General features: G+C 42.6%; 1 protein-coding gene across 10 annotated transcripts in view; it reads right to left on the reverse strand.

Annotated features, from left to right (window-relative positions):
* The window catches only part of LOC125463260 (voltage-dependent calcium channel subunit alpha-2/delta-1), a 617,517-nt gene that overhangs the window by 323,156 nt on the left and 269,896 nt on the right, over window positions 1-24,465 (reverse strand). For 6 of the 10 annotated variants that reach the window (XM_059654605.1, XM_059654607.1, XM_048554305.2 and 3 more), the window contains exons 5-7: window positions 16,983-17,027; window positions 13,114-13,149; window positions 8,140-8,260 (exon numbers count right to left, since the gene is read on the reverse strand). In XM_059654605.1, coding sequence (XP_059510588.1) covers window positions 8,140-8,260; window positions 13,114-13,149; window positions 16,983-17,027 — 202 coding nt within the window. The remainder of the gene's footprint in view (window positions 1-8,139; window positions 8,261-13,113; window positions 13,150-16,982; window positions 17,028-24,465) is intronic. The other 4 variants (XM_048554311.2, XM_048554314.2, XM_048554316.2 and 1 more) reach the window with 1 other exon arrangement.

Below are 24,465 nucleotides of genomic sequence, written 5' to 3' on the forward strand. Positions count from 1 at the left end.
GGCCATAGATCAACCATGATCTGAATGGCACAACAGGCTCAAGGGACTGAATAGACTCCTCCTGTTCCTATGTTCCTATTTGGCAAATGTCACTTTTACAAAAATATTTAAAATTATAGCTATATAGGCCATCAATCAGGTGCTACCTATGTTTTAAACTGCTATATACTTATTAAAATGCCATCGTACCATAAAAATGAATTTACTTAACTTGTTCATTATATTTCTTCACTTTAGTTTAGTATCAAGTATGTCACAGTTTTATCACAGCTAGAAAATAAGTTATCATTGGGTGCACAGCAACACACCAGAAACAGAGACATGAAACTGACTTGGCAATCCTATTTACCGGTGTCCCTTACTTGGAAAGTAGATGCGTCATTCTATTCATAGATGCCCAGTAACTAAATTTCAACACATCTACAGCTGCATTGTAGTATTTAAATGACAGCTTTAAATCTTCCAACATGTTCCTTCAGCCATTGTATACAAAATATATTGCTTTAATAATTCTAACTACACTGTTATTGCCAAAGGTAAATTATTCCAGATAAAGTGATTATGAAAGCTGCATTACTATGATTGCCCAAGGCGAAGTCTTTGTTAATCTCTACAAAATAACTGACCAATGAGACTTTGCATTTCAAAGCATAAAATTGATTAACTAAATCCCGTGAGTCTTATTAAAGGCACCAACTGAGGATGCAGCCTTGGGCACCAGTAATGCAAGGAGATTAGAAAATGCTGTGGAGTTACCATCATTTTAACCATACATCAAGTATCTTAACCAAAGCCAACAATTCATTGTATCAACTCTAATGAGGTCAACAATGTGCAAGGTGAGGAGATCATTTAATGAAGAATTCAATAAACGCATCGCAATCTTAAATTATGGAACAGAAACTCGATTGTAATCATGATAGTAAAATGTGAGGCTGGATGAACACAGCAGGCCAAGTAGCATCTCAGGAGCACAAAAGCTGACGTTTCGGGCCTGGACCCTTCATCAGAGAGGGGGATGGGGGGAGGGAACTGGAATAAATAGGGAGAGAGGGGGAGGCGGACCGAAGATGGAGAGTAAAGAAGATAGGTGGAGAGGGTGTAGGTGGGGAGGTAGGGAGGGGATAGGTCAGTCCAGGGAAGACGGACAGGTCAAGGAGGTGGGATGAGGTTAGTAGGTAGCTGGGGGTGCGGCTTGGGGTGGGAGGAAGGGATGGGTGAGAGGAAGAACCGGTTAGGGAGGCAGAGACAGGTTGGACTGGTTTTGGGATGCAGTGGGTGGGGGGGAAGAGCTGGGCTGGTTGTGTGGTGCAGTGGGGGGAGGGGATGAACTGGGCTGGTTTAGGGATGCAGTGGGGGAAGGGGAGATTTTGAAACTGGTGAAGTCCACATTGATACCATATGGCTGCAGGGTTCCCAGGCGGAATATGAGTTGCTGTTCCTGCAACCTTCGGGTGGCATCATTGTGGCAGTGCAGGAGGCCCATGATGGACATGTCATCAAGAGAATGGGAGGGGGAGTGGAAATGGTTTGCGACTGGGAGGTGCAGTTGTTTGTTGCGAACTGAGCGGAGGTGTTCTGCAAAGCGGTCCCAATGTCTGCCAATGTGGTATACTGCATCCACTGTACCCGGTGCGGCTTCCTCTACATTGGGGAAACCAAGCGGAGGCTTGGGGACCGCTTTGCAGAACACCTCCGCTCAGTTCGCAACAAACAACTGCACCTCCCAGTCGCAAACCATTTCCACTCCCCCTCCCATTCTCTTGATGACATGTCCATCATGGGCCTCCTGCACTGCCACAATGATGCCACCCGAAGGTTGCAGGAACAGCAACTCATATTCCGCCTGGGAACCCTGCAGCCATATGGTATCAATGTGGACTTCACCAGTTTCAAAATCTCCCCTTCCCCCACTGCATCCCTAAACCAGCCCAGTTCATCCCCTCCCCCCACTGCACCACACAACCAGCCCAGCTCTTCCCCCCCACCCACTGCATCCCAAAACCAGTCCAACCTGTCTCTGCCTCCCTAACCGGTTATTCCTCTCACCGATCCCTTCCTCCCACCCCAAGCCGCACCCCCAGCTACCTACTAACCTCATCCCACCTCCTTGACCTGTCCGTCTTCCCTGGACTGACCTATCCCCTCCCTACCTCCCCACCTACACCCTCTCCACCTATCTTCTTTACTCTCCATCTTCGGTCCGCCTCCCCCTCTCTCCCTATTTATTCCAGTTCCCTCCCCCCATCCCCCTCTCTGATGAAGGGTCCAGGCCCGAAACGTCAGCTTTTGTGCTCCTGAGATGCTACTTGGCCTGCTGTGTTCATCCAGCCTCACATTTTATTATCTTGGAATCTCCAGCATCTGCAGTTCCCATTATCTCTCGATTGTAATCATGATTGTTTCTTACTGCTCTCCTGGAATTTTTGAAAATTATACTTTGAGAAATTGTTTGCTATTTACCAACTCTCATCTCATATTTCCATTGGGAAACAGCAGTTATAATGCTAGAAAATTAGTTTTCCTCATTACTAATGGCAATCACAATTACAGTGAGATCAAGCCAGCTACTTTCCATATAAACAATACAGATGGATAATGGTAAAATATAATGAGCAGTGTAGGCATAAAACGCCAACCAAAAATTGTGACAACAGGAAGTAATATTTATGGGCTCGAGCTGCATGCCAATTGCAAAATATTTAACAAAGTAGAGATAAAGACACAGAGTTTCTGAGGGCAAAATCTAAAGTATTCTGGTTTGTCACACGATTCACTCGTTTATTGCTTCCATTTTCAAGTCCATGCCTCAAGGACCAGCATAAAGCTATTGAGCTCTTGAATATCTGAATTGAGAGAATGGCTGTGACTCCTTTACAGTTCGCCTTAAATACAGAAAGGATAAATTTCATTTATAAAGCTTCATTCATCGGTTCCCTTCCCATAGCTAATAGCCTATGAGACAGACAATGCACATGCTTTTTGTCTGTTTCCACAGCTTGGTTTCCTGGAGCAAACCACCAGCCTGTCACACATTCGTTGCAAAACATCATGTCATTAAGGGTTTGAGCAGATTCTATCTTTAATCTTCAAGTCACCAGGATGTTTTAAGAATGTCAGGTTTTCTAAATGTTTGTACTGCCAACTATTTTTCTAATTCCAAAAAATATTGCACCAGGGTGGGGGGGGAAGGGGGTCGAGGGGTTAGCTAAGTAGTGTTTCGACCTATGTGCGATGACCTTAGGATTCATGTCATCATGGAACTGGGTTTTCAGAGGAGATTATTTCAGCAAACTATTCAAGTACGGGTAACAGCAGTTTTTCTTAAGATTGCTCTAAATCTCAAACCAGGTCAACCTGCAAGAATCTGCCTGAGTGAAACAGTAGAAAAATTGGGGCAGTGATAATGGGAACTGCAGATGCTGGAGAATCCAAGATAACAAAGTGTGGAGCTAGATGAACACAGCAGGCTAAGCAGCATCTCAGGAGCACAAAAGCTGACGTTTCGGGCCTAGACCCTTCATCAGAGAGGCGGATGGGGAGAGGGAACTGGAATAAATAGGGAGAGAGGGGGAGGCGGACCGAAGATGGAGAGAAAACAAGATAGGTAGAGAGGGCAGTATAGGTGGGGAGGTAGGGAGGGGATAGGTCAGTCCAGGGAAGATGGACAGGTCAAGGAGGCGGGATGAGGTGGTAGGTAGGAAATGGAGATGCGGCTTGAGGTGGGAGGAAGGGATGAGTGAGAGGAAGAACAGGTTAGGGAAGTAGAGACAGGCTGGGCTGGTTTTGGGATGCAGTGGGTGGAGGGGAAGAGCTGGGCTGGTTTTGTGATGCAGTGGGGGGAGGGGAAGAACTGGGCTGGTTTTGGGATGCGATGGGGGAAGGGGAGATTTTGAAGCTGGTGAAGTCCACATTGATACCATTGGCCTGCAGGGTTCCCAAAGCGGAATATGTGTTGCTGTTCCTGCAACCTTCGGGTGGCATCATTGTGGCACTGCAGGAGGCCCATGATGGAAATTGGGGCAGTCTCTTTCACAGAGAGAGGGGCCTGTATGATGAGCCTCACAGTGTAAGTCAATTCAAGGAATAGATGTTGTTCATCAGGTAAAGGAAATAATGGAAGCGTACCATCATGGGCAATAAGCATCTTTGGACTGATTCGTGAAATATAAGATGTCAACCAAAGGGACAAAGTAAAACTGTTGAGAGAGAGTTTTGGCTATTTCAAATATTAACCAAGGACATTTTTTACAGTGGTTTAGCATCTGTGGAGTGGAATCAGAGTTAACATTTCAGGTTGAGTGACGCTTCCTCAGAACTGCCAGATCTGCTGAGCTTTTCCAGCAATTTCTGTTTTTGTTATTGTTGAAACACTGTTCAGTCAACATGTACTCCAAACCACAGAAAAGTAAGTCCTCAGTTAATACTTGAAATAACCAAAACTCAGTTCTGTGGAAGGATCACTCGACCTGAAACTCTGATTTCTCTCCACAGATGCGGCCAGATCTGCTGACATTTATCAGCAAGTTCTGTTTTTGTTTCTGATTTACAGCACCCACAGGTTTTTCAGTTTTTACTTAGTCTTCCAACAACGCTTTTTGTTTGTTTATTATTATCAAAGTCTTAAAATTTGAAATGTTACTGTATGATTCTTCAGGCCAGCCACTGGAAACTCAAATCTCTTATGGAAAGTCATCAGTCCTCTAAGGGAATCATAATATGAGCAATCACGTACTGGCCTAATGAAACTGATGCATCCGAACACCCTGCCTACATCCGAATATAGCATCATTTCGAAGCTCACTTGACTGTGTCCATTGTCACTGCGCTATACAACAATGAGCTTCCCAGCAAAATTTAACTTCAGATTGGCCCAGGGGAATTGGGGCAAACAGCAGAATTGTTTATGGCAATTGTTACCAATTATGCCATTGCAGCAAATTCCCACACGATCACGTCTACCAAGGTCAGAGAAGTCAAGACAAGTACAGAATGCAAACTGTTCCATATGTCAGAGGCTGAGGTGGGAGATAGGAGATAAGAGTTGAAAATGAAATCCAACAGAGGGTTAGGCAAAGAGATAATGGGAATTGCAGATGCTGGAGAATCCGAGGTAACAAAGTGTGAAGCTGGATGTACACAGCAGGCCAAGCAGCATCTCAGGAGCACAAAAGGTGATGTTTTGGGCCTACACCCTTCATCAGAAAAAAGGGTTGTCGGAGGGTTGGCAAAGTATTATTTTCTTCAAAAAAAAAGTGAGTAGAGAAGCCAAGCAAGTTAGGAAATGAGAAGCATCATAGAGAAATGATAGATTACAGCTCTGTACAAAAAATGCTGATAAAAATCAAACTAACATTTTGAGAGCACCATAATAAAAATTAAATGTTTAAATGAAGCTTTCAAAACTTGAATTAACATAGTTATGAAGGGACATAATATATAATACAGCCTCTGTGGTGCCCACCAGTTGTGGAAAGTCAAATTAACTTTATCTGTGCACAAGTCATTATTGAATGAATGCTCTAAACCAATAGATTCCAAGCCATAATGGAGACAATTAACAATATCAAGTTTTACTTGCAATTTTAGCAAAAGAATACCATTCATTGGACAAACAGGCAAAGATTTCAGAAGTATTACTGGTTGAGGAAGGTCACAGCAGACAACAGGAAGATGAGACCTAGTGGTAATGTCACTGAATTAGTAATCCAGAGATCCCAGTCCTTCAGACATAGATTCAAATCCCTACAGGGATCTTGATGAAATTTACATTCAATTAATAAAACCCAGAGTTGAACATTTACCTTAATAAGGTGGACCGAGCATCTACTTTCAGTTATTGTAACAACCCATGCAGTTCACTAATATCTGCTAGAGAAGGAAATCTACCCTCTGTACCTGGCCTACACGTGACTCCACACCCACAGCAACTGGCTTCTGAAATGGCCTAGCAAACCAGTCAGTTCAAGGAAAAACAGAAGACAACTGGCACTAGAGATGCCAGAGACATCGATGCACTGCAAAAGAATAAATAGTAGACATTCTCTTTGGTCCAATAGTAGTATAGCTCTGAAGAAAGACTTTCAAGCCAAAATATTTAGTAAGGGCAGAACGCCTTTAAGAGCAAGGATCGAATAGAGGTAAAAAGAGGCTTCCTTGCATTTTCTATTTTATATGGGTGTAAAGCTGATGGAGCATGGCCCAGGCATTCTTCGGTTTTGACTACATGAGAGTTTCTCCTCACTTCCATGAGAATTCAGATTTTATTAAGGTTATCACACAACTTACACAGCCACTCCAAGGGCCTAAGGTGTTTCTGGGTTCTGTAACTGACATCAAAGTATATCAGGCAATGTGTAGGCACAGTCAAATCATAAAGGGAGTGGAGACAACGCGACTGACTCCTTGCTGAAAAGCAGAGTTATTGAATTAACATGCAAAGAGTGAACTGGATTGAAAACTGTTTCCACAATGGAATATTTAATTATTTATCTTGGGAATGACTGATTAATAAAGCATAAGCGTAATCCGTTCTCTGACATGACTTTTCATTCCTCTATAAATAATTTTGAAGCCGGCAACAAACAATGCCGGAACATATATGTACAAAGGCAAAGATTATTGCGAGATACTTGGAAAAGATCAAAAAGCTTTGAATTACTGATCATAAAATATTCTTTATGCTTTCCTTAGTAGTTATGCATTAGTCGAAACATAAAAACAAACTCAGTGGAGCGAAAACAAGAGAAAAACGGGATTTTTTCACTGCACAGCTGTACTAAGAGTCTGGTTAATGTATTCATTACAATGGAAGCAAGTCTCTGTACAAATATATTATCGCACCCTGGGGTAACATTCTCAATTCGCACCACAGCAGGTGGCTCATATAATGCATTTTACAATCAAATATTTGGACACTGTAACTTCCAACCTGAGCAGGATAAGAATGATGGCGCAATACTTTTACATTTATGTATGGATTGAGGTCCATAGTTTAGAAATGCTGAATGAAGTTTGATACAATCCTTAAAGATGCAAAGATGCATCTTTTTCAGATTGTGATGCCTAGCAACCAACAGTCTACACTGCACAATGAAGATGGCATGAAGAAATTTATCTCCAATTAGGCATTCTTCAAGTATTACTCGACTTGCAGAGAAGGCAAACATGTGTTCAAAGTAGAAATTTATACAGAGACAAGCTGACCAAATAGATATTAGATATGTTTCTCATTACCAAAATCTAATGAATAGCATATATTCCATTTGACAAAGAAATTACTGCACAATGTCCTAATAAGTGCACATTTCAGGGAATCATCATCTTACAGGGCAGAGTGATTGATGTGATTTAAATACCATAAGTTCATATAATGGCAAAGCATACAACAGGGAATATGTTTAAGATGACTATCTGCATCATTTTAGACACCATCAATATACCTACTCTGCTGATCTATATCACGTGTTTTAAAGCTCGGCTCAGTTTCCTTTAGAAGCTGGACAGTTGTCATAATCTAAATAAGTGTCCAAATCCGAAGTTTCTAAGGCAGGAGAATTTTCTTAAATACCTACACTCCAAAATCCATGCAACAAAGTTATTTCTAATTGAATGGTAAACTTGAATGAAAATCCTGTTTCTATTGTTTCATCATAGCCTTCTGGTGATGTATCACACACTGTACACTGTACCTGCCATCTTCAACAGAAACTGCTCGAGCATAGGATTCATATGTTCATGTAGACAGCACACTGGCTCAGTAGTTAACACTGCTGGCTCATAGTGCCAGAAACTCAGGGTCAATTCCACCCTTCAGCAACTATCTACGAGGGCATTCTCCTGTGTCTGCATGGGTTTTCTCCTACAGTCTAAAGATGAGCAGGTTAGGTCGATTGGCAATTCTAATTTGCCCACAGCATCCAGGGATGTGTAGGGTAGGTAAATTAGCCACAGGAAATTCAGGTTTACAGGGAAGGGCAGGGGGCGTGGGTCTGGGTGCTGGGTGGGATGGTCTGTGGAAGGTCAGTGTGGACTTGACGGGCTGAATGGTCTGCTGTCCACATTGTAGGGATTCTATGTATCAAAGAAAATTTGGTTCTGTTGAACATACGTTACAGAACACAAAGAGAAGATACTTACAACCCTCATAGATGTCAGTGGGGATGTGGACAGCTGTGTGGTTGAAGTCCACACGGCGTCGGAAGGCTTGGTTGAACTGAAAATCCGGTTTGATCCTTGGGCGGCTTTCATTTCTGTCAGACTTTAGGAGGAAGAAAAATCAAACAGTGAACATTTGAGAACTCCAACACACCGATATAGTCTAGTTTCTTATGAATGATTAGTGAATTATAAAGACTCAAAGCTGCACTATGATCATTAAACGAGATTATTGTCTAAATTATCTTCCTATATGAGGATCATTTACTCATGAATATTAGACACATTACATCCTGTTGCTCGAACAGTAACAATGCTTAAAAACCAACATAGAAGGGATTTTTAAGCCAATAAGCTACAAACTGAAAATTTTAGAACAAGCTAAAATTTTGCAAATGTACAAACATGGTTGCACTTTGATTCTTACATTTTGAAAGTAACAAAAAAATTCCAAAAAGGGGTCATTTTGTGCTGACCTCCAAAACAGCAAACTTCTGGATGCTTGGATTATATCAGAAAGAAGCCTAACATAAAGAATCAGCTATAATTTGTCATTTTTTATCAACAGAAATTACAGAGAGGTTTTCAAAGTAACCCGTTGTGCTGAAATTGGATAAAGTAGTGGGCAAAGATTCATACTGGTATTGGGAATGTAATAGAGATTGGTGAATGTATTTAATGGGATTGTCAGGTAAGCAAGCTGTAATTAATGGGATGCTACAAGTATCAGTGCTAGGCCTCAGCAATGTACAATCCATATTAATGACTTAATGAAGGGACTTAGTGTAATCTATCCAAGTTCAGTTGCCAAGTACTGTTAGCTGAGAAGGGAAGTTGTGAGAAAGATGTACAGAGGTAACAAAGCGAGAAAGACAATTTAGATGAACGTTGATTCTGGCAGCCGTGAAAAAGTGAGAATTTATCCTTTTTGGTTGGGAAAATAGAAAGCTGAATATTTTTATATGCCAAGAGATTGGGAATGCTGGCATTCAGAAGGACCTAGCTGCCTTTGTGCACAAACCACAGAAAGTTAAAATGCACGTACAAGAAGGAAGTTTGTTTTTAAAGGAAATGTACAGTTTGTTGAAATCCACTTGTTTAATGATGGCTCTCACTTCAGAAAAAAAAACTTTGTTGCGATATGGGGTCTCCATAATGATAAAAAAGACTAAAATGTAGTTGGGAATTTGTCCAAAGCTCGAGCTCTCTCTTCAGTGCTTTCTACTTGGAGAAAAACTGTATTTCGATGAGGTTGAATTAAATAAAGGGTTTTACCTGTCTTTCATCCTTTACCAGCAGAAGCTGTAAGGCACATGAATAGAAAAGCTGGTACCTAAATAGTGCAGTACGGTATTCCAACAAAAAAGTCGACACATCCTGTGTTAGGATTGAAGTATTTTTAAAAGAGCGACAAAACCATAGATGTTCTGCTGATAAAAATTACAATACTGATAGAATATTGTTTTTCAAAATGTTAAAAGCACAAACATGTTAGAAAACAAGAGTTAATAAAATGTGAGGCTGGATGAACACAGCAGGCCAAGCAGCATCTCAGGAGCACAAAAGCTGACGTTTCGGGCCTAGACCCTTCATCAGAGAGGGGGATGGGGGGAGGGAACTGGAATAAATAGGGAGAGAGGGGGAGGCGGACCGAAGATGGAGAGTAAAGAAGATAGGTGGAGAAGGTGTGGGTGGGGAGGTAGGGAGGGGATAGGTCAGTCCAGGGAAGACGGACAGGTCAAGGAGGTGGGATGAGGTTAGTAGGTAGCTGGGGGTGCGGCTTGGGGTGGGAGGAAGGGATGGGTGAGAGGAAGAACCGGTTAGGGAGGCAGAGACAGGTTGGACTGGTTTTGGGATGCAGTGGGTGGGGGGGAAGAGCTGGGCTGGTTGTGTGGTGCAGTGGGGGGAGGGGATGAACTGGGCTGGTTTAGGGATGCAGTGGGGGAAGGGGAGATTTTGAAACTGGTGAAGTCCACATTGATACCATATGGCTGCAGGGTTCCCAGGCGGAATATGAGTTGCTGTTCCTGCAACCTTCGGGTGGCATCATTGTGGCAGTGCAGGAGGCCCATGATGGACATGTCATCAAGAGAATGGGAGGGGGAGTGGAAATGGTTTGCGACTGGGAGGTGCAGTTGTTTGTTGCGAACTGAGCGGAGGTGTTCTGCAAAGCAGTCCCCAAGCCTCCGCTTGGTTTCCCCAATGTAGAGGAAGCCGCACCGGGTACAGTGGATGCAGTATACCACATTGGCAGATGTGCAGGTGAACCTCTGCTTAATGTGGAATGTCATCTTGGGGCCTGGGATGGGGGTGAGGGAGGAGGTGTGGGGACAAGTGTAGCATTTCCTGCGGTTGCAGGGGAAGGTGCCGGGTGTGGTGGGGTTGGAGGGCAGTGTGGAGCGAACAAGGGAGTCACGGAGAGAGTGGTCTCTCCGGAAAGCAGACAGGGGTGGGGATGGAAAAATGTCTTGGGTGGTGGGGTCGGATTGTAAATGGCGGAAGTGTCGGAGGATAATGCGTTGTATCCGGAGGTTGGTAGGGTGGTGTGTGAGAACGAGGGGGATCCTCTTGGGGCGGTTGTGGCGGGGGCGGGGTGTGAGGGATGTGTCGCGGGAAATGCGGGAGACGCGGTCAAGGGCGTTCTCAATCACCGTGGGGGGGAAGTTGCGGTCCTTAAAGAACTTGGACATCTGGGATGTGCGGGAGTGGAATGTCACCGACTCCCACAGCTACCTAGAATACACCTCCTCCCACCCACCCTCCTGCAAAAATTCCATCCCCTATTCCCAATTCCTCCGCCTCCGCCGCATCTGCTCCCACGATAAGACATTCCACTCCCGCACATCCCAGATGTCCAAGTTCTTTAAGGACCGCAACTTCCCCCCCACGGTGATTGAGAACGCCCTTGACCGCGTCTCCCGCATTTCCCGCGACACATCCCTCACACCCCGCCCCCGCCACAACCGCCCCAAGAGGATCCCCCTCGTTCTCACACACCACCCTACCAACCTCCGGATACAACGCATTATCCTCCGACACTTCCGCCATTTACAATCCGACCCCACCACCCAAGACATTTTTCCATCCCCACCCCTGTCTGCTTTCCGGAGAGACCACTCTCTCCGTGACTCCCTTGTTCGCTCCACACTGCCCTCCAACCCCACCACACCCGGCACCTTCCCCTGCAACCGCAGGAAATGCTACACTTGTCCCCACACCTCCTCCCTCACCCCCATCCCAGGCCCCAAGATGACATTCCACATTAAGCAGAGGTTCACCTGCACATCTGCCAATGTGGTATACTGCATCCACTGTACCCGGTGCGGCTTCCTCTACATTGGGGAAACCAAGCGGAGGCTTGGGGACCGCTTTGCAGAACACCTCCGCTCAGTTCGCAACAAACAACTGCACCTCCCAGTCGCAAACCATTTCCACTCCCCCTCCCATTCTCTTGATGACATGTCCATCATGGGCCTCCTGCACTGCCACAATGATGCCACCCGAAGGTTGCAGGAACAGCAACTCATATTCCGCCTGGGAACCCTGCAGCCATATGGTATCAATGTGGACTTCACCAGTTTCAAAATCTCCCCTTCCCCCACTGCATCCCTAAACCAGCCCAGTTCATCCCCTCCCCCCACTGCACCACACAACCAGCCCAGCTCTTCCCCCCCACCCACTGCATCCCAAAACCAGTCCAACCTGTCTCTGCCTCCCTAACCGGTTCTTCCTCTCACCCATCCCTTCCTCCCACCCCAAGCCGCACCCCCAGCTACCTACTAACCTCATCCCACCTCCTTGACCTGTCCGTCTTCCCTGGACTGACCTATCCCCTCCCTACCTCCCCACCCACACCTTCTCCACCTATCTTCTTTACTCTCCATCTTCGGTCCGCCTCCCCCTCTCTCCCTATTTATTCCAGTTCCCTCCCCCCATCCCCCTCTCTGATGAAGGGTCTAGGCCCGAAACGTCAGCTTTTGTGCTCCTGAGATGCTGCTTGGCCTGCTGTGTTCATCCAGCCTCACATTTTATTATCTTGGAATCTCCAGCATCTGCAGTTCCCATTATCTCAGAAAACAAGAGTTCTTTGTATTAAACCATCAAATTGATATGAATAAAACATTTTTAAAATTGCAGCCAAGTGGTTCAAATAACAAAAAACATCGAAATCTGCAAAGTTGTTTTCCTGAAAACATCAAGACCTCAGTTTTTTTTTTCTCCATTAATTCTAAGTTTCCTCCCCGGAACAGTCCTCATTCAACTATGGAAAGGAAGGATTCCTAAATCTTTGAAATTACTGCATTCATAATGTTTAGATTTCTCTGATGGTGTTAGTACAGGTTCTGAGTTATATAAAATGAACATTTGCACAAATCTTAATTTGAATTGGATTGTTCCTTCTTTTTTAAATGCCCTGCATTCCTTACTTTGGCATTGCAGGCAAACCAATATTTTAACTGCCAAACAATGTGCCAAATAAAAAGACAGAAATGTTCCTCCTGGGGGTTTAACCTGAATTTGAAACATTCCAGTTGATGTCTAACCTGGTCCCGTTTCACAGGCAGCACAAGGGGCAGGTGAAGTTTTCGGGTTTACCACTCTGTGAACACACTTTACCCGGCAGAATTGAAGCTCTGATGTGACGATGTCAACAGACAAGTAGTTTGCTGCAACTCACTGCATGTGAAGCCTGGGCATTGGAGTGACATGATGAAAGGATTGTGATAACCATGGGACCATATTCTAAGCAATGCTCTATCTCCAGGATGGAGCAAAGAACATCCATAAAGAAAGGAAAGCAGCTCCTTCAAAATTATTTTGGGGGGACACTTCAGAATTAAATTGTTTAAAAAAAACTGCAGGTCGGTGTGTTTATAACAGCTCTAAAGCTAACTGTAATCTAAATTCAGCTAATCTAAATTCTAAATCTAGGATCTAATAAATAATCCACATAACCTGGAACCTTGTGAATCCTTTGTCTTGCTTTAAAACCTGTAATAATGAATATTGTTACTAATGTATTAAACATGGAGTTCTTAAAGGGTTCATCACAGAGCTATCATAGATTAAGGACATGTTTCTTTCCCTTAACAACAAGGAGCTCAATACACCAAACTGAATTCATACGCTGGAGTGCAGTTCCTGTTGGACACCCATTTTGTCAAAGTCCATTTACATCCACTTTGCAGCCAATCACATTTCTGCAGGTCGGGGTGTAAAAAATGGGCATCAATTAATGGAAATGCTCATGAATAATGTGGGCCTGAGGAATTCACAGCATAGCTGAAAATTAAAGTTTCAAATTAATGACTTTGTCCACAGCAATGTTTGAGCATGCAATGAGGGATAAAATACAATGAAGGTCTCAATGGCAATATATTTTTTTAAATGCTAGAAAATATTGGAAATGAAGATGTGAAAAATGGCTTCTCCCCACTGCAATGAAAACTCCAAAATTCATTTTGAACCAGCACTTTTTTTTATTTACTCATGGAACGTGGGTGTCCCTGGCTGGCCAGTGTTTACTGCCCATCCCTAGCTGACCTTGAGAGAGGGTGGTGAGCTGCTTTCTTGAGCTGCTGCAGTCCACGTGTTGTAGGTATACCCACAATGCCCTTGGGAAGGGAATTCCAGGATTTTGACACAGCCAAAATGAAGGAATGGTAATATTCTTCCAAGTCAGGAAGGTGAGTGGCTTGCAGGGGATCTTGAAGGTGGTGGTATTCCCATGTAAATGCTGCCCTTACCCTTCCAGAAGGAAGTAGGTGCACAGTGTATCGTGTAGCTAGTACACACTGCTGTCACTGGACATGAGTAGTGGTGGAATGGATGCTTGTGGGAGCGGTGCCAATCAAGTTGGCTGATTTGTCCAGGATCGTGTCAGGCTCTTTGAATGTTGTCAGAGCTGCGATAGAGTTAGGGTTAGGCATCTAGGCAATTAAGGTAGATTCCATCACACTCCTGACTTGTGCCTCATAAATGATGGACAACCTTTGGAGAGTCAGGAGATGAGTTACGCGCTACAGTATTTCTAGTATCTGACCTGATCTTGTAGATGCGATGTTTATATGGTGGTCCAGTTGAATTTCTGGTCAATCATAATGTCCAGGATATTGATAGGAAGGGATTTGTGATGTTAACACCATTGTGTGTCAAGGGCTGGTGGTCAGATTGTCTCTGACTGTCATTACATGACATTTGTATGCATGAATGTTCCTCATCACTTGTCAGTCCAAGCCTGGATATTGTCCAGATCTAGTTGCATTGGACTGCCTCAGTGTGTGAGAAGCCGTGAATGGTGTTGAACATTGCGCAATCAGCGGACATCCCCATTTCTGACTTATTGATGGCTGGGGGAAGGTCATTGATGGAGCAGCTGAAGATATTGGGGTCTAGGACACTATACTGAGGAACTCCTGCAGAAGTGTTCTAGAGCTGAAATGATTGGCCTACAACAACAACAACCATCTTCCTATATGCCAGGAATGACTTTGACCACAGTGGGTTTGTCCCTGATACCCACTGATTCCAGTTTTGCTACGGTTCCTTGATGCCACACTCAGTCGAATGCAGGCTTGATGTCAAGGGCTGTCACTCCCTCAAGTCCGAAATTTGGCTCTTTTCATCCATGTTTAAAAAAAGCCTACAATTTGTTCAGGAGCTGAGTGGCCCTGGCGGAAACCAAACTTGGCATCACTGAGCAGGTTATTGCTAAGTAGGTGCTGCTTGATAGCACTGTTGACGGCACCTTCTATCACTTCACTAATGATTGAGTGTAGACCAATGGGGTGGTAATTGCTAGGTTAGATTTATCCATTTTTTGCGTACAGGGTATATCTGCGCAATTTTACACATTGTCAGTCAGATGACAGTGTTGTAACTGTACACGAAGGAGTTGGTTAGGGGAGCAGTGCATTCTGGAGCAAAGTCTTCAGTATTATTATCGGAATGTTGTTAGGCCCTCTCCATCTTTGCAGTATCCAGTCCCTATAATATTTATTGATAACACGGGAAGCGAATCAAGTTGGCCAAAGACTGTTATCTGTGATGCTAGAGACCACTGGAGGAGGCCAAGATGGATCATTCACTCAGCACTGCTGACTGAAGATTCCTGTGAATGCTTCAGCCTTGTCTTTTGCACTGATGTGTTGGGCTCTTCCATCACTAAGGTTGGGAGATCATTTCAGAGCCTCCTCCTCCTGTGAGTAGTTTAATTGTCCACTACCATTCCCGAATGGGAGTGGCAGGATTGCAGAGCATTTGTTTGTCCACAGGTCTGTCTATCGCTTGCTGCTGGTGCTGTCTGATATGCAAGTAATCCTATTTCACCAGATTCACACCTCATTTTTCAGTGTGGCTGGTGCTGCTCCTGCACTCTCCACTGAAACCCTGTCTTGATGACAATGGTTGAGTCAGGGATATGCTGGGTCATGAAGTTTCATACTGTATGAAGTACAATTCTGTTACTGTTGATGGCCCACAATACCTTATTGATGCCTAGTCCTGACTTGCTAGATTGGTTTGAAGTCTGTTCCATTTAGCACAGTGATACTGCCACGCAATACGCTGTAGGTTATTCTCAATGTGAAGGCGAGACTTTGCCTCTGCAAGGACTGTGCAGTCGTCACTCTTATCAATACTATCATGGACAGATACATGTGTAACTGGCAGATTGGTAAGGATGAAGTCAAGTTTTTCGATCTTGCTGTTCCTCACCGCCTGCCGTCGACCCAGTCGAGTGGCTTTGTCCCTTTAGGATCCAACCTTTGTGGTGGACATTGAAATCCCCCATCTAGAATATATTTTGTGCCCTCGTCAAACTCAGTGCTTCATCCAAGTGTTAGCAAAACATAGAAGAGTTCTGATTCATCAGCAAAAGGAGGTCAGTGTGTGGCAACTAGTAGGTGGATTCCTTGCCCAATTTTGATACAAAGCCATGAGACTACGTGGCGTTCAGAGTTAATGTTGAGTACTCCCAGGTTATTTGCCTCCCAACAATATACCATTGTGCTGCCACCTCTGCTGGGTCTGTCATGCCAGTGGGACAGAAAATATCCAGGGATGGAGATGGTGGTATCTTGAACATTATCTGTAAGGTACGATTCTGTGAAAATGACTATATCAGGCTGTTGCTTGACTAGTCTGTGAGAAAGCTCTCCCAATTTTACCACTAGTCTTCAGATGTTAGGAAGGAGGACTTTGCAGGATCAACAGGTCTACTTTTGTTGTCTTTTCTGGTGCCTCAGTCAATGCTAGGTGCTCTATCCAGTTTCATTTCTTTGTCGCAGTTGATAAACTGAGTGGTTCTCGGCCATTTCAGAAGGCATTTGAGAGTTGTGGCTCTGGAGGCACATGTGGGTCAAACCTGGTATGAATGGTAGATTTCCTACTCAGTAGGACATGAGTGAACCATACAGGTTTTTCCAACAATTAACCAATGGCAGGAAGCCTAAACCTAAGAAAACCTTAAGTTCATGTTAGCTCCCCAAAAATAAGCTGCATCACTCTACAGTACTTTATTGTCGACGAGCATCAGAACTTTTGTGATGTGCAAGGGCTGTCAATAATTTCACTAAAGCATACTTTGAATGTTGAAACTTTTTATTTGGTGTTATTGTTGCTGATGTTAAAAATTGCATTCCCTGCTTAAATCAAAGTTATTCTTGAACAAAGTAGATAGTACAGAATACATAAGCAGATTGGTCCCATCTTTCAAAGACAGTGACAGCAACTCAGGTACCTACTCATTTTGAAAAAAAAATTAAACACTGATTTCTGAAGAGAATCGTACACAATTCAAACTTATTGGTTTAACCCATACTTACATTCATGAGGTCATCCTTTGCATTGTAGTATATCACATCATTATCCTGAAGAAATAAAGAAATGATAATTAACAAAACAAAAGTTGCACAATTCATGATTAATTCAAAATAGCAATGGCAAAAAATCCTTGGAAGTAGAGACTCAAAGTCAATACAATTAAAAATAAGATTATCTTACAGAGATGTGCAACTACTCCAGTGGTATCTTAATGGAGACCCTGCTACAAAGAATACATTTTCATACACCGCAAATATTAAATCTTATATGCATATTTCCTGGTCACAGTAGTCAGACCATACATCTTGTGAAATTTCAATCATGTTGTGGGGGGTCAACACTTGGGTATGCATTATTGTTTGGCTAATAGTAAAAGTGGAAAAATAGGGTCATTGTAAAGCAATTACAATGAGCCACAACATGTAAGGGTCAGGGATGGAAGAAAGGCCTGAAACAAAGAAAGAAATGGTGGGATTGTGGACTTCAAATTAAACACAACGGAACTTGATAGAAAATAGCTATGAAAAATTTTGACAAGCTTATAAACACAATCAATCATGAATGATCAATTTAGAAAATTTATCAATAACAGAACAACTCAAAAAAGAGGAGAAAAATATAATCAAACCACAATTTAGAAAAACTTAGTTTCCATTGCTTGTAATAACTTAAATTTCCAAAAGCCAAAATAAGACTTGAAACCGCATCAAATTTTAAAACAGATATTTCACATTAATACCAATAAAACTACTGAAATATTATTTAACAGCCACAAACATTTTAAGTGAAGTCAAAAACAGAAATTGCTGGAAAAGCTCAGCAGCTCTGGCAACATCTTTGGAGAGAAATCGGAGCTCATGTTTCAGGTTGAGTGGCCTTTCTCACAACTGTTTCTGGTTTACAGCAACTGCAGTTCCTTTGGCTGCTTTTAATTGAAGTGTTCAGGATCTCCAAAAGCCTGTTTGACATAGGTGTTAGTGGGTTAGTGGGTTTACTGCTGAATACTGACCTTAGCCAGCACAATTTGCATAATGCCTTCATGTGTATGTTCAACTTTAAGAATAGTAAGGCGTTACCATGAAATAAATAGATATTTAAATGTATCAAAACTAAAAGTCAATCCTTTATCATTTTCATAGAACAATGGACAAAGTTGCAGAAATGGCAAATAGCTCAGTGGCACAGTTGGCAGACCTTCCACATGAGTGAGAAGATTATGGTTCCAAGTGCTGTTCCAGATACTTGTACACAAAATCTCAGATGACCTATGGATGCAATACTAAGTTTTGCACTGGCAGGGGTGTCATCTTTTGAATAAGTGTTAGGCTTGGCATGCTATGTACTGAAAGTACAAAGGCGCCAGACTATATCTGAAATAAGAACAAAAAGCTGGAAATGGTCAGCAGATCAGGCGTCATCAATGGAGAGGGCAACAAAGTAAAGGTTTCAGGTCAATAACTCCTCTTCATAGGTGAATGTATATATTCTGCTTGCAGTACATAATACATGTTGTGTCTTAAATCTGAAAGGCAGAGGTATTTGAAAACTGGACACTTTTACAAGTTGTCATATGTAACTTTGTGAAATAACTTGGCTGCTTGCTGCACGAGGTGCTGCATTGACATGCCAGATTAGTTACTGGTTTTGTATGCCAGTCTTTTCCCCTGTGCCAAGTGGCCCTTGATCCCACCAGAACCAACTTAGCCCAGTCTTCTGAATCTGCTATTACCTCAAACAGCAAGATCTGGCATTGGCCCAGTCCCAAAATTTTCAGATTTGAGATAATGTACCTGAAAGTATTCTTTGTGCAATGCATTATGAACCATTCAAATTACAACAACTTGTTGCCAAACAGCCACACTTCAAGTCAGGAGCCTGAATAAGAAAATATTGATTAGTTTTGCCAATTAAAATGAAGGTACCACAGGGATCAGAATTTTTAACTCCGTTACAAAAAAATCGGTTCTAAATTTCCTGCATGACACACACAACAACTACAATTTATATACACAAACATATCTGTGCTGATGGACTACAGGCCATAAACTCTGGTATAAACTGGACCAGGAGCATTCATTATCAGAAGCAAAATGAATGCCAAATAATGTAATGTGCCCAATTTTTATTCAACAAAAAAGATAGTGGTGTTGCCTGTAACTGAAATTCTGCCCATTTTCACCAAGTTTATTTTCATCAAACTCATCTAATTTGCTGTATCAGTCTTCCGTAGACTTAACCGAGCAGTCCTGGCAATACACTGCTAGAATTGACAGGCTTTGGAATCTTAAGCAAACTCCCCTGCGATTCCCACTTTTAAAACTTTATTACAGAGTACTGTTGCAACATGTGATATGGAGCACAGATTTGTTTTTATGAGTCTGTCGTAATCGCTAACTGGGGGTGGGTTGAGCTCAGTTGGCTGAAGAGCTGATTTGTGACACAGAGTGACACTAGCAGTGTGTGTTCAATTCCTGCACCAACTCAGGCTTTCTCTTTCTCAACCCCTCTCCTCACCTGAAGCACAGTGACTGCAAGGTTAAGCCACTACCAGATATCTCTCTCTGGTAACGGTGATTTTATCCTATAATGCTCAATGTTGATATTTATCTGCTTTGGGCTTGTTTATCTGTACGAATATGATTGAGGTTTCATTCTTCCTATGGAATAACAGAAAAACAAGCCGTTTACGTCTTAGCCCTCAACATCCAAAGGGAAATTTGGAATGACTTGAATAACAGCGAAAGATAAAAGATAGTGAGCCACAGCTCATGCATATTCAGTAGAAATAGTTACCCAAACAAATTCAAATTAATAGCATTTCAGCTAGGAGGGTATGTTGTGATCATGTTGGCTCTGGTAAAGCTGAAATTTCTATCTATAGGTTAAATTAGAGTTTACAGAAATTAATTCCATGAGAGGTCCACCAGACAGCCATGGCTGACAAGGGAAGTTAGGGCCAGCAGAAAACCAAGATCAAAAGAAAAAGCGTACAATGTTGTGAAAATTAGTGGGGCACCATAGGACTGAGGAGGCTTCAAAAATCAGCAGAGAATAACTGAAAGAGCATTAAGTGGGGAGTAAGCTAGCCGGTAATGTAAAAGAAGATTGCAAGAGTATTTTTAGACATTTAAAAAGTGAGACATTGTATTGGGAACAAAGAAATGGTGGAGGAATTGAATAGATACTTTGCATCAGACTTACTAGTGGGAGACACCAGTAACATACCAGAACTCCAAAGAAGTCAGAGGCAGAGGTGAGTGTAGTGGCCATTACTAAACAGAAGATGCTGGAGAAGCTGAAAGGTCTCAAGGTGGATAGTTGCACCAGATGGGCTACACTCAAGAGTCCCAAAGGGGGCAGTGCAGTGGCTCAGTGGTTAGCATTGCTGCCTCACAGCACCAGGGTGAGGGTTCAATTCCACCCTCAGGCGACTGTCTGCATAGAGTTGCACGTTCTGCCCGTGTCTGTGTGGGCTTCCTCCGGGTGCTCCCACAGTGCAAAAACAGGCAGGCTGGGTGGATCGGTCATGCTAAATTGACTGCAGTGTTCAGGAACATGTAGATGGGGTGGGTTGTAGGGGTTTGGGTGGGATGCTCTGAGGGTTGGTTTGGACTTGTTGGGCCGAAGGGCCTGTTTCCAATCTGTAGGAATTCTACAAGAGATCTGAGGAGATTGTGGAGGCATTGGGACTGATCTTTCTGGAGTCGGTGGCGGGGGGAGGGTCCCCGATGACTGGAAAATAACTAATGTAACATGCCTGTTTAAGAAGGGAGGGTGGAACAAGGCAGGTAATTATAGGCTGGTGAACCTGAACTTGGTTATTGGTCATATTTTCCAGTTCACTATAAAGGAAGGTTTATGGATATAATTTTAGAACATGCGAACAAGTTGCTAAATAAAGAAGTCAAATGTAATTTTGGACAACCAACAGAATGAAATCACAAAGGAGATATAATGAAAATATTAAGTTAAACAAAATTGCATGTCAAATATTGCAAATAGTTTTAAAGGAATTGCAGGGAGTGCAAACAGCAGATAAGCAATTAGGGAACACTAACGAATTAGTCCAGAATCAATTTGGCCCAATGATATGTCAGTGGCCAAGTTGTGCAAAAGAGATAAGGAGTCTGCCAATGGATATAGTCAGGTTAAGTAAGTGGGCAAAAAATGGCAGATGGAGTGTAATGTGAGAAAAAATGTGTACTTATCCACATTTGCAAGAAGAATATAAAAACACTATGTAATTTAAATGGAGATAGATTGCAAAACTGAAGCACAGAAAGATCTGGGTGTCCTGATACATGAGCCATAAATGTTTGCATGGACATAGAGCAAGTGGCGAGGAAGGAAAATGTTTATTATAACAGGAATGGATCATACAAGTAAGGATGTCGTACTGCAGTAGTAGGGCATTGGTGAGACCACATCAGAGTACTCTGTACAATTTTGATTTCCTTTTCTTAAAAGAGTGTGTAACTACATAAAAACAGTTACAGAGAAGGCTCACCTGACTGATACCTGAGGTTGGGAGATGGACGTGTTGTTATCTCAGGAGGAAAGATTAGACAGGCTGGACTAACGAGAATGTGAGATGATCTTACTGAAGCATGCAAGATCCTAAAGGAGACAATAAGAGCAGCACATGAATGAAGAAAGAGTCTCTATGCGTGAAGCTGGAAAAGCACAGCAGGTCAGACAGATTCAAAGGAGCAGGAAAGTCAACATTTTGGGGTGAAACCCTTTGTTGCGAGGGTTCCTTCAGATCCTGAAGGAACTTGACACAGACGATGTTTCTCCCTGTGGGAGAGATGAGAACTAGGGGACCAGTTTAAAACTCAAAATCCCTGAATTAAATTGGAAAGGAGGAGAAATAATTTCTCGCAGAGGGTAGTGCATCTTTGGATAGTATCTTTCCCAGAAAGTGGTGGGGTGGGATCATTGAATATTTTAAAGGCAATGGGTAAATGGCTTTTTGACCAAGAAGTGATGATAATAAAATGTGAGGCTGGATGAACACAGCAGGCCCAGCAGCATCTCAGGAGCACAAAAGCTGACGTTTCGGGCCTAGACCCTTCATCAGAGAGGGGGATGGGGTGAGGGTTCTGGAATAAATAGGGAGAGAGGGGGAGGCGGACCGAAGATGGAGAGAAAAGAAGATAGGTGGAGAGGAGAGTATAGGTGGGGAGGTAGGGAGGGGATAGGTCAGTCCAGGGAAGACGGACAGCTGTACTGACCTATCCCTTCCCTACCTCCCCACCTATACTCTCCTCTCCACCTAGCTTCTTTTCTCTCCATCTTCGGTCCGCCTACCCCTCTCTCCCTATTTATTCCAGAACCCTCATCCCATCCCCCTCTCTGATGAAGGGTCTAGGCCCGAAATGTCAGCTTTTGTGCTCCTGAGATGCTGCTGGACCTGCTGTGTTCATCCAGCCTCACATTTTATTATCTTTTGACCAAGAAGTCCTTGTTTATTGGGGGTAGATGAGAAGATAGAGTTAAAGTCACAATCAAATCAGCCTTAATTATATTAAATAGTGGTGCTGGTATTCCTGTTTGTACTCCATATGCTTGTATTCTGTCACCAAAATTGCAAATCAGTATTGGGTGGGTGATTGGGGGATTCAATCTTACTATAATTAACACGCAATCTATCAACCTAGCTGTCACTTCAATCTGGTAGAAAAGGAGTGCTCTACTGCAAAAGCTGTCATCTGCCTACTCAGTTGGAAATACAATCTCCCACATCACTGAAAGGCATTGAAACATTTCTCATTGTATATCACAAAAACATCAGGAATGGCCCTAAGGTCCTGCTGTATCTGCTTCAGATTATCCTGAAGGGTAAGGTAATTCAAAGGTTAGAACAACAGATAAAGCTTGTTGCTTTGTCATTCCTCTACGCAGTGGCTGGACAAGTAATATTTACCTCTTACAGGACGCTGCTATCAAGTCAAAAAAAATCCTGCCCATCTCAGAAACGAACCATGAAAAGCAGGGTCAGGGTGATGCCTGGATGTCCCAAAGACTCATGGATCATATCAAACATAATATCCTTTAGCTGTTTGTAACAAACAAGTGATGATTGCAGCCAACCATCCTGCAGTCGCAAAACACTAAACACAGCATTTTATATTAGATGTGATTCCTCAATTGGATAACATTTGCTGCAAATCCTGGGTATGTGAAGAATTATGTTGGCAGCCAATTCAAGCAATTGTAAATCAGGATCCCAATCTGGTGCACTTGCATGTACAGGAAACTACTTAGATTATTGCACTGTTCTTGCAAATAGAAAGAACATGTGCAAACACAGCACCTGTTCCAACTCAACAATGTAAGTGACAGTCATTCACTGGTACGTTCCACAAGACCAGGCCCTGACTGGTCAGTGTCAAACTGCCTCGTTTAAATTTTAAACAAAGCTTTGCAGTTAACTGTCAATGATCGTGAAACTAGTGCATTTTCCAGGACAGCACATCTACCAATCGCCCACTTGCCAACCAAATAGCATTCTCCTCTCACAACTTAAAAGGTTTGTATTCCCTTTAAATTGGTATTCTTGCAAATTACCTTGATGAGTGGAAGGTAAAAGCTTTGACTAAATGTGTCTATTTTTTCCACAATATGCATGTATCCCTTCCTAATTCAATGCTAAATCAGATAGTTCAGGATTATCTTGCAGAGCGTTCCGTGATCAGAGTTAATGTTCCTCTTGGTAGCATAAGTCTGGCTTAAAATTCTCTTATTTCTTTGTGCCATTGAACCCGTTATTTACAGCACAATCCAACAAGACAATGTACACTTCAATATGAAATCTTCCCATTTAATTTTTCTGATAGATTAACATAGTAATTATATTCTATCTGTTTTGCTTGTCACTGTTTCACAGTAATTTAGCACATTAACTATTGAACTATTATGCTATCATTCTCAGATCCCTTTCTATTTCACCTTTAGCTGTTCATACACAATGTATATATAACTTTTATTTTTCTTTTACAATCCAATACTCATCTCTCTGCATTGTAATTAAATTGTCACTATTTGTCACCTATTACATGTTGAGAATTAGAGGTTACTGTCTTTGCGTACACAGATTCTTATCATTTACATTGGATTTCTGAACCTGGGATAGATCAGAAATAGATCAGTAATATTTAGAATTTTAATGATAACCCCTCATTTACAACACTCTGTTCTCTCTCAGATCTGAATCCTGCACTCCCCAGCTTGCTCCCTTTCCTGTAGCAGCTACAGATGCCAGTGTATAAGTCAAACTCTTAAAATCTCCAAAGATTATTCCAAAAATAGAGATCAACTTACAGGCTAAATTTTTAAAAAATGTGAATTTTTTGCCATTTTGAAACATGAAATAAAATACTGGCAATTTACATTATTTAGAACACATTAAATTCACTGCCTTTGACATTCAAGGCAAGAAGTTCATCAAATTCATTGAATCACTTTCGCTATAGTATCATCGTA

Source organism: Stegostoma tigrinum, chromosome 25 (assembly GCF_030684315.1).
Source record: "Stegostoma tigrinum isolate sSteTig4 chromosome 25, sSteTig4.hap1, whole genome shotgun sequence".
NCBI lineage: Eukaryota > Metazoa > Chordata > Chondrichthyes > Orectolobiformes > Stegostomatidae > Stegostoma > Stegostoma tigrinum.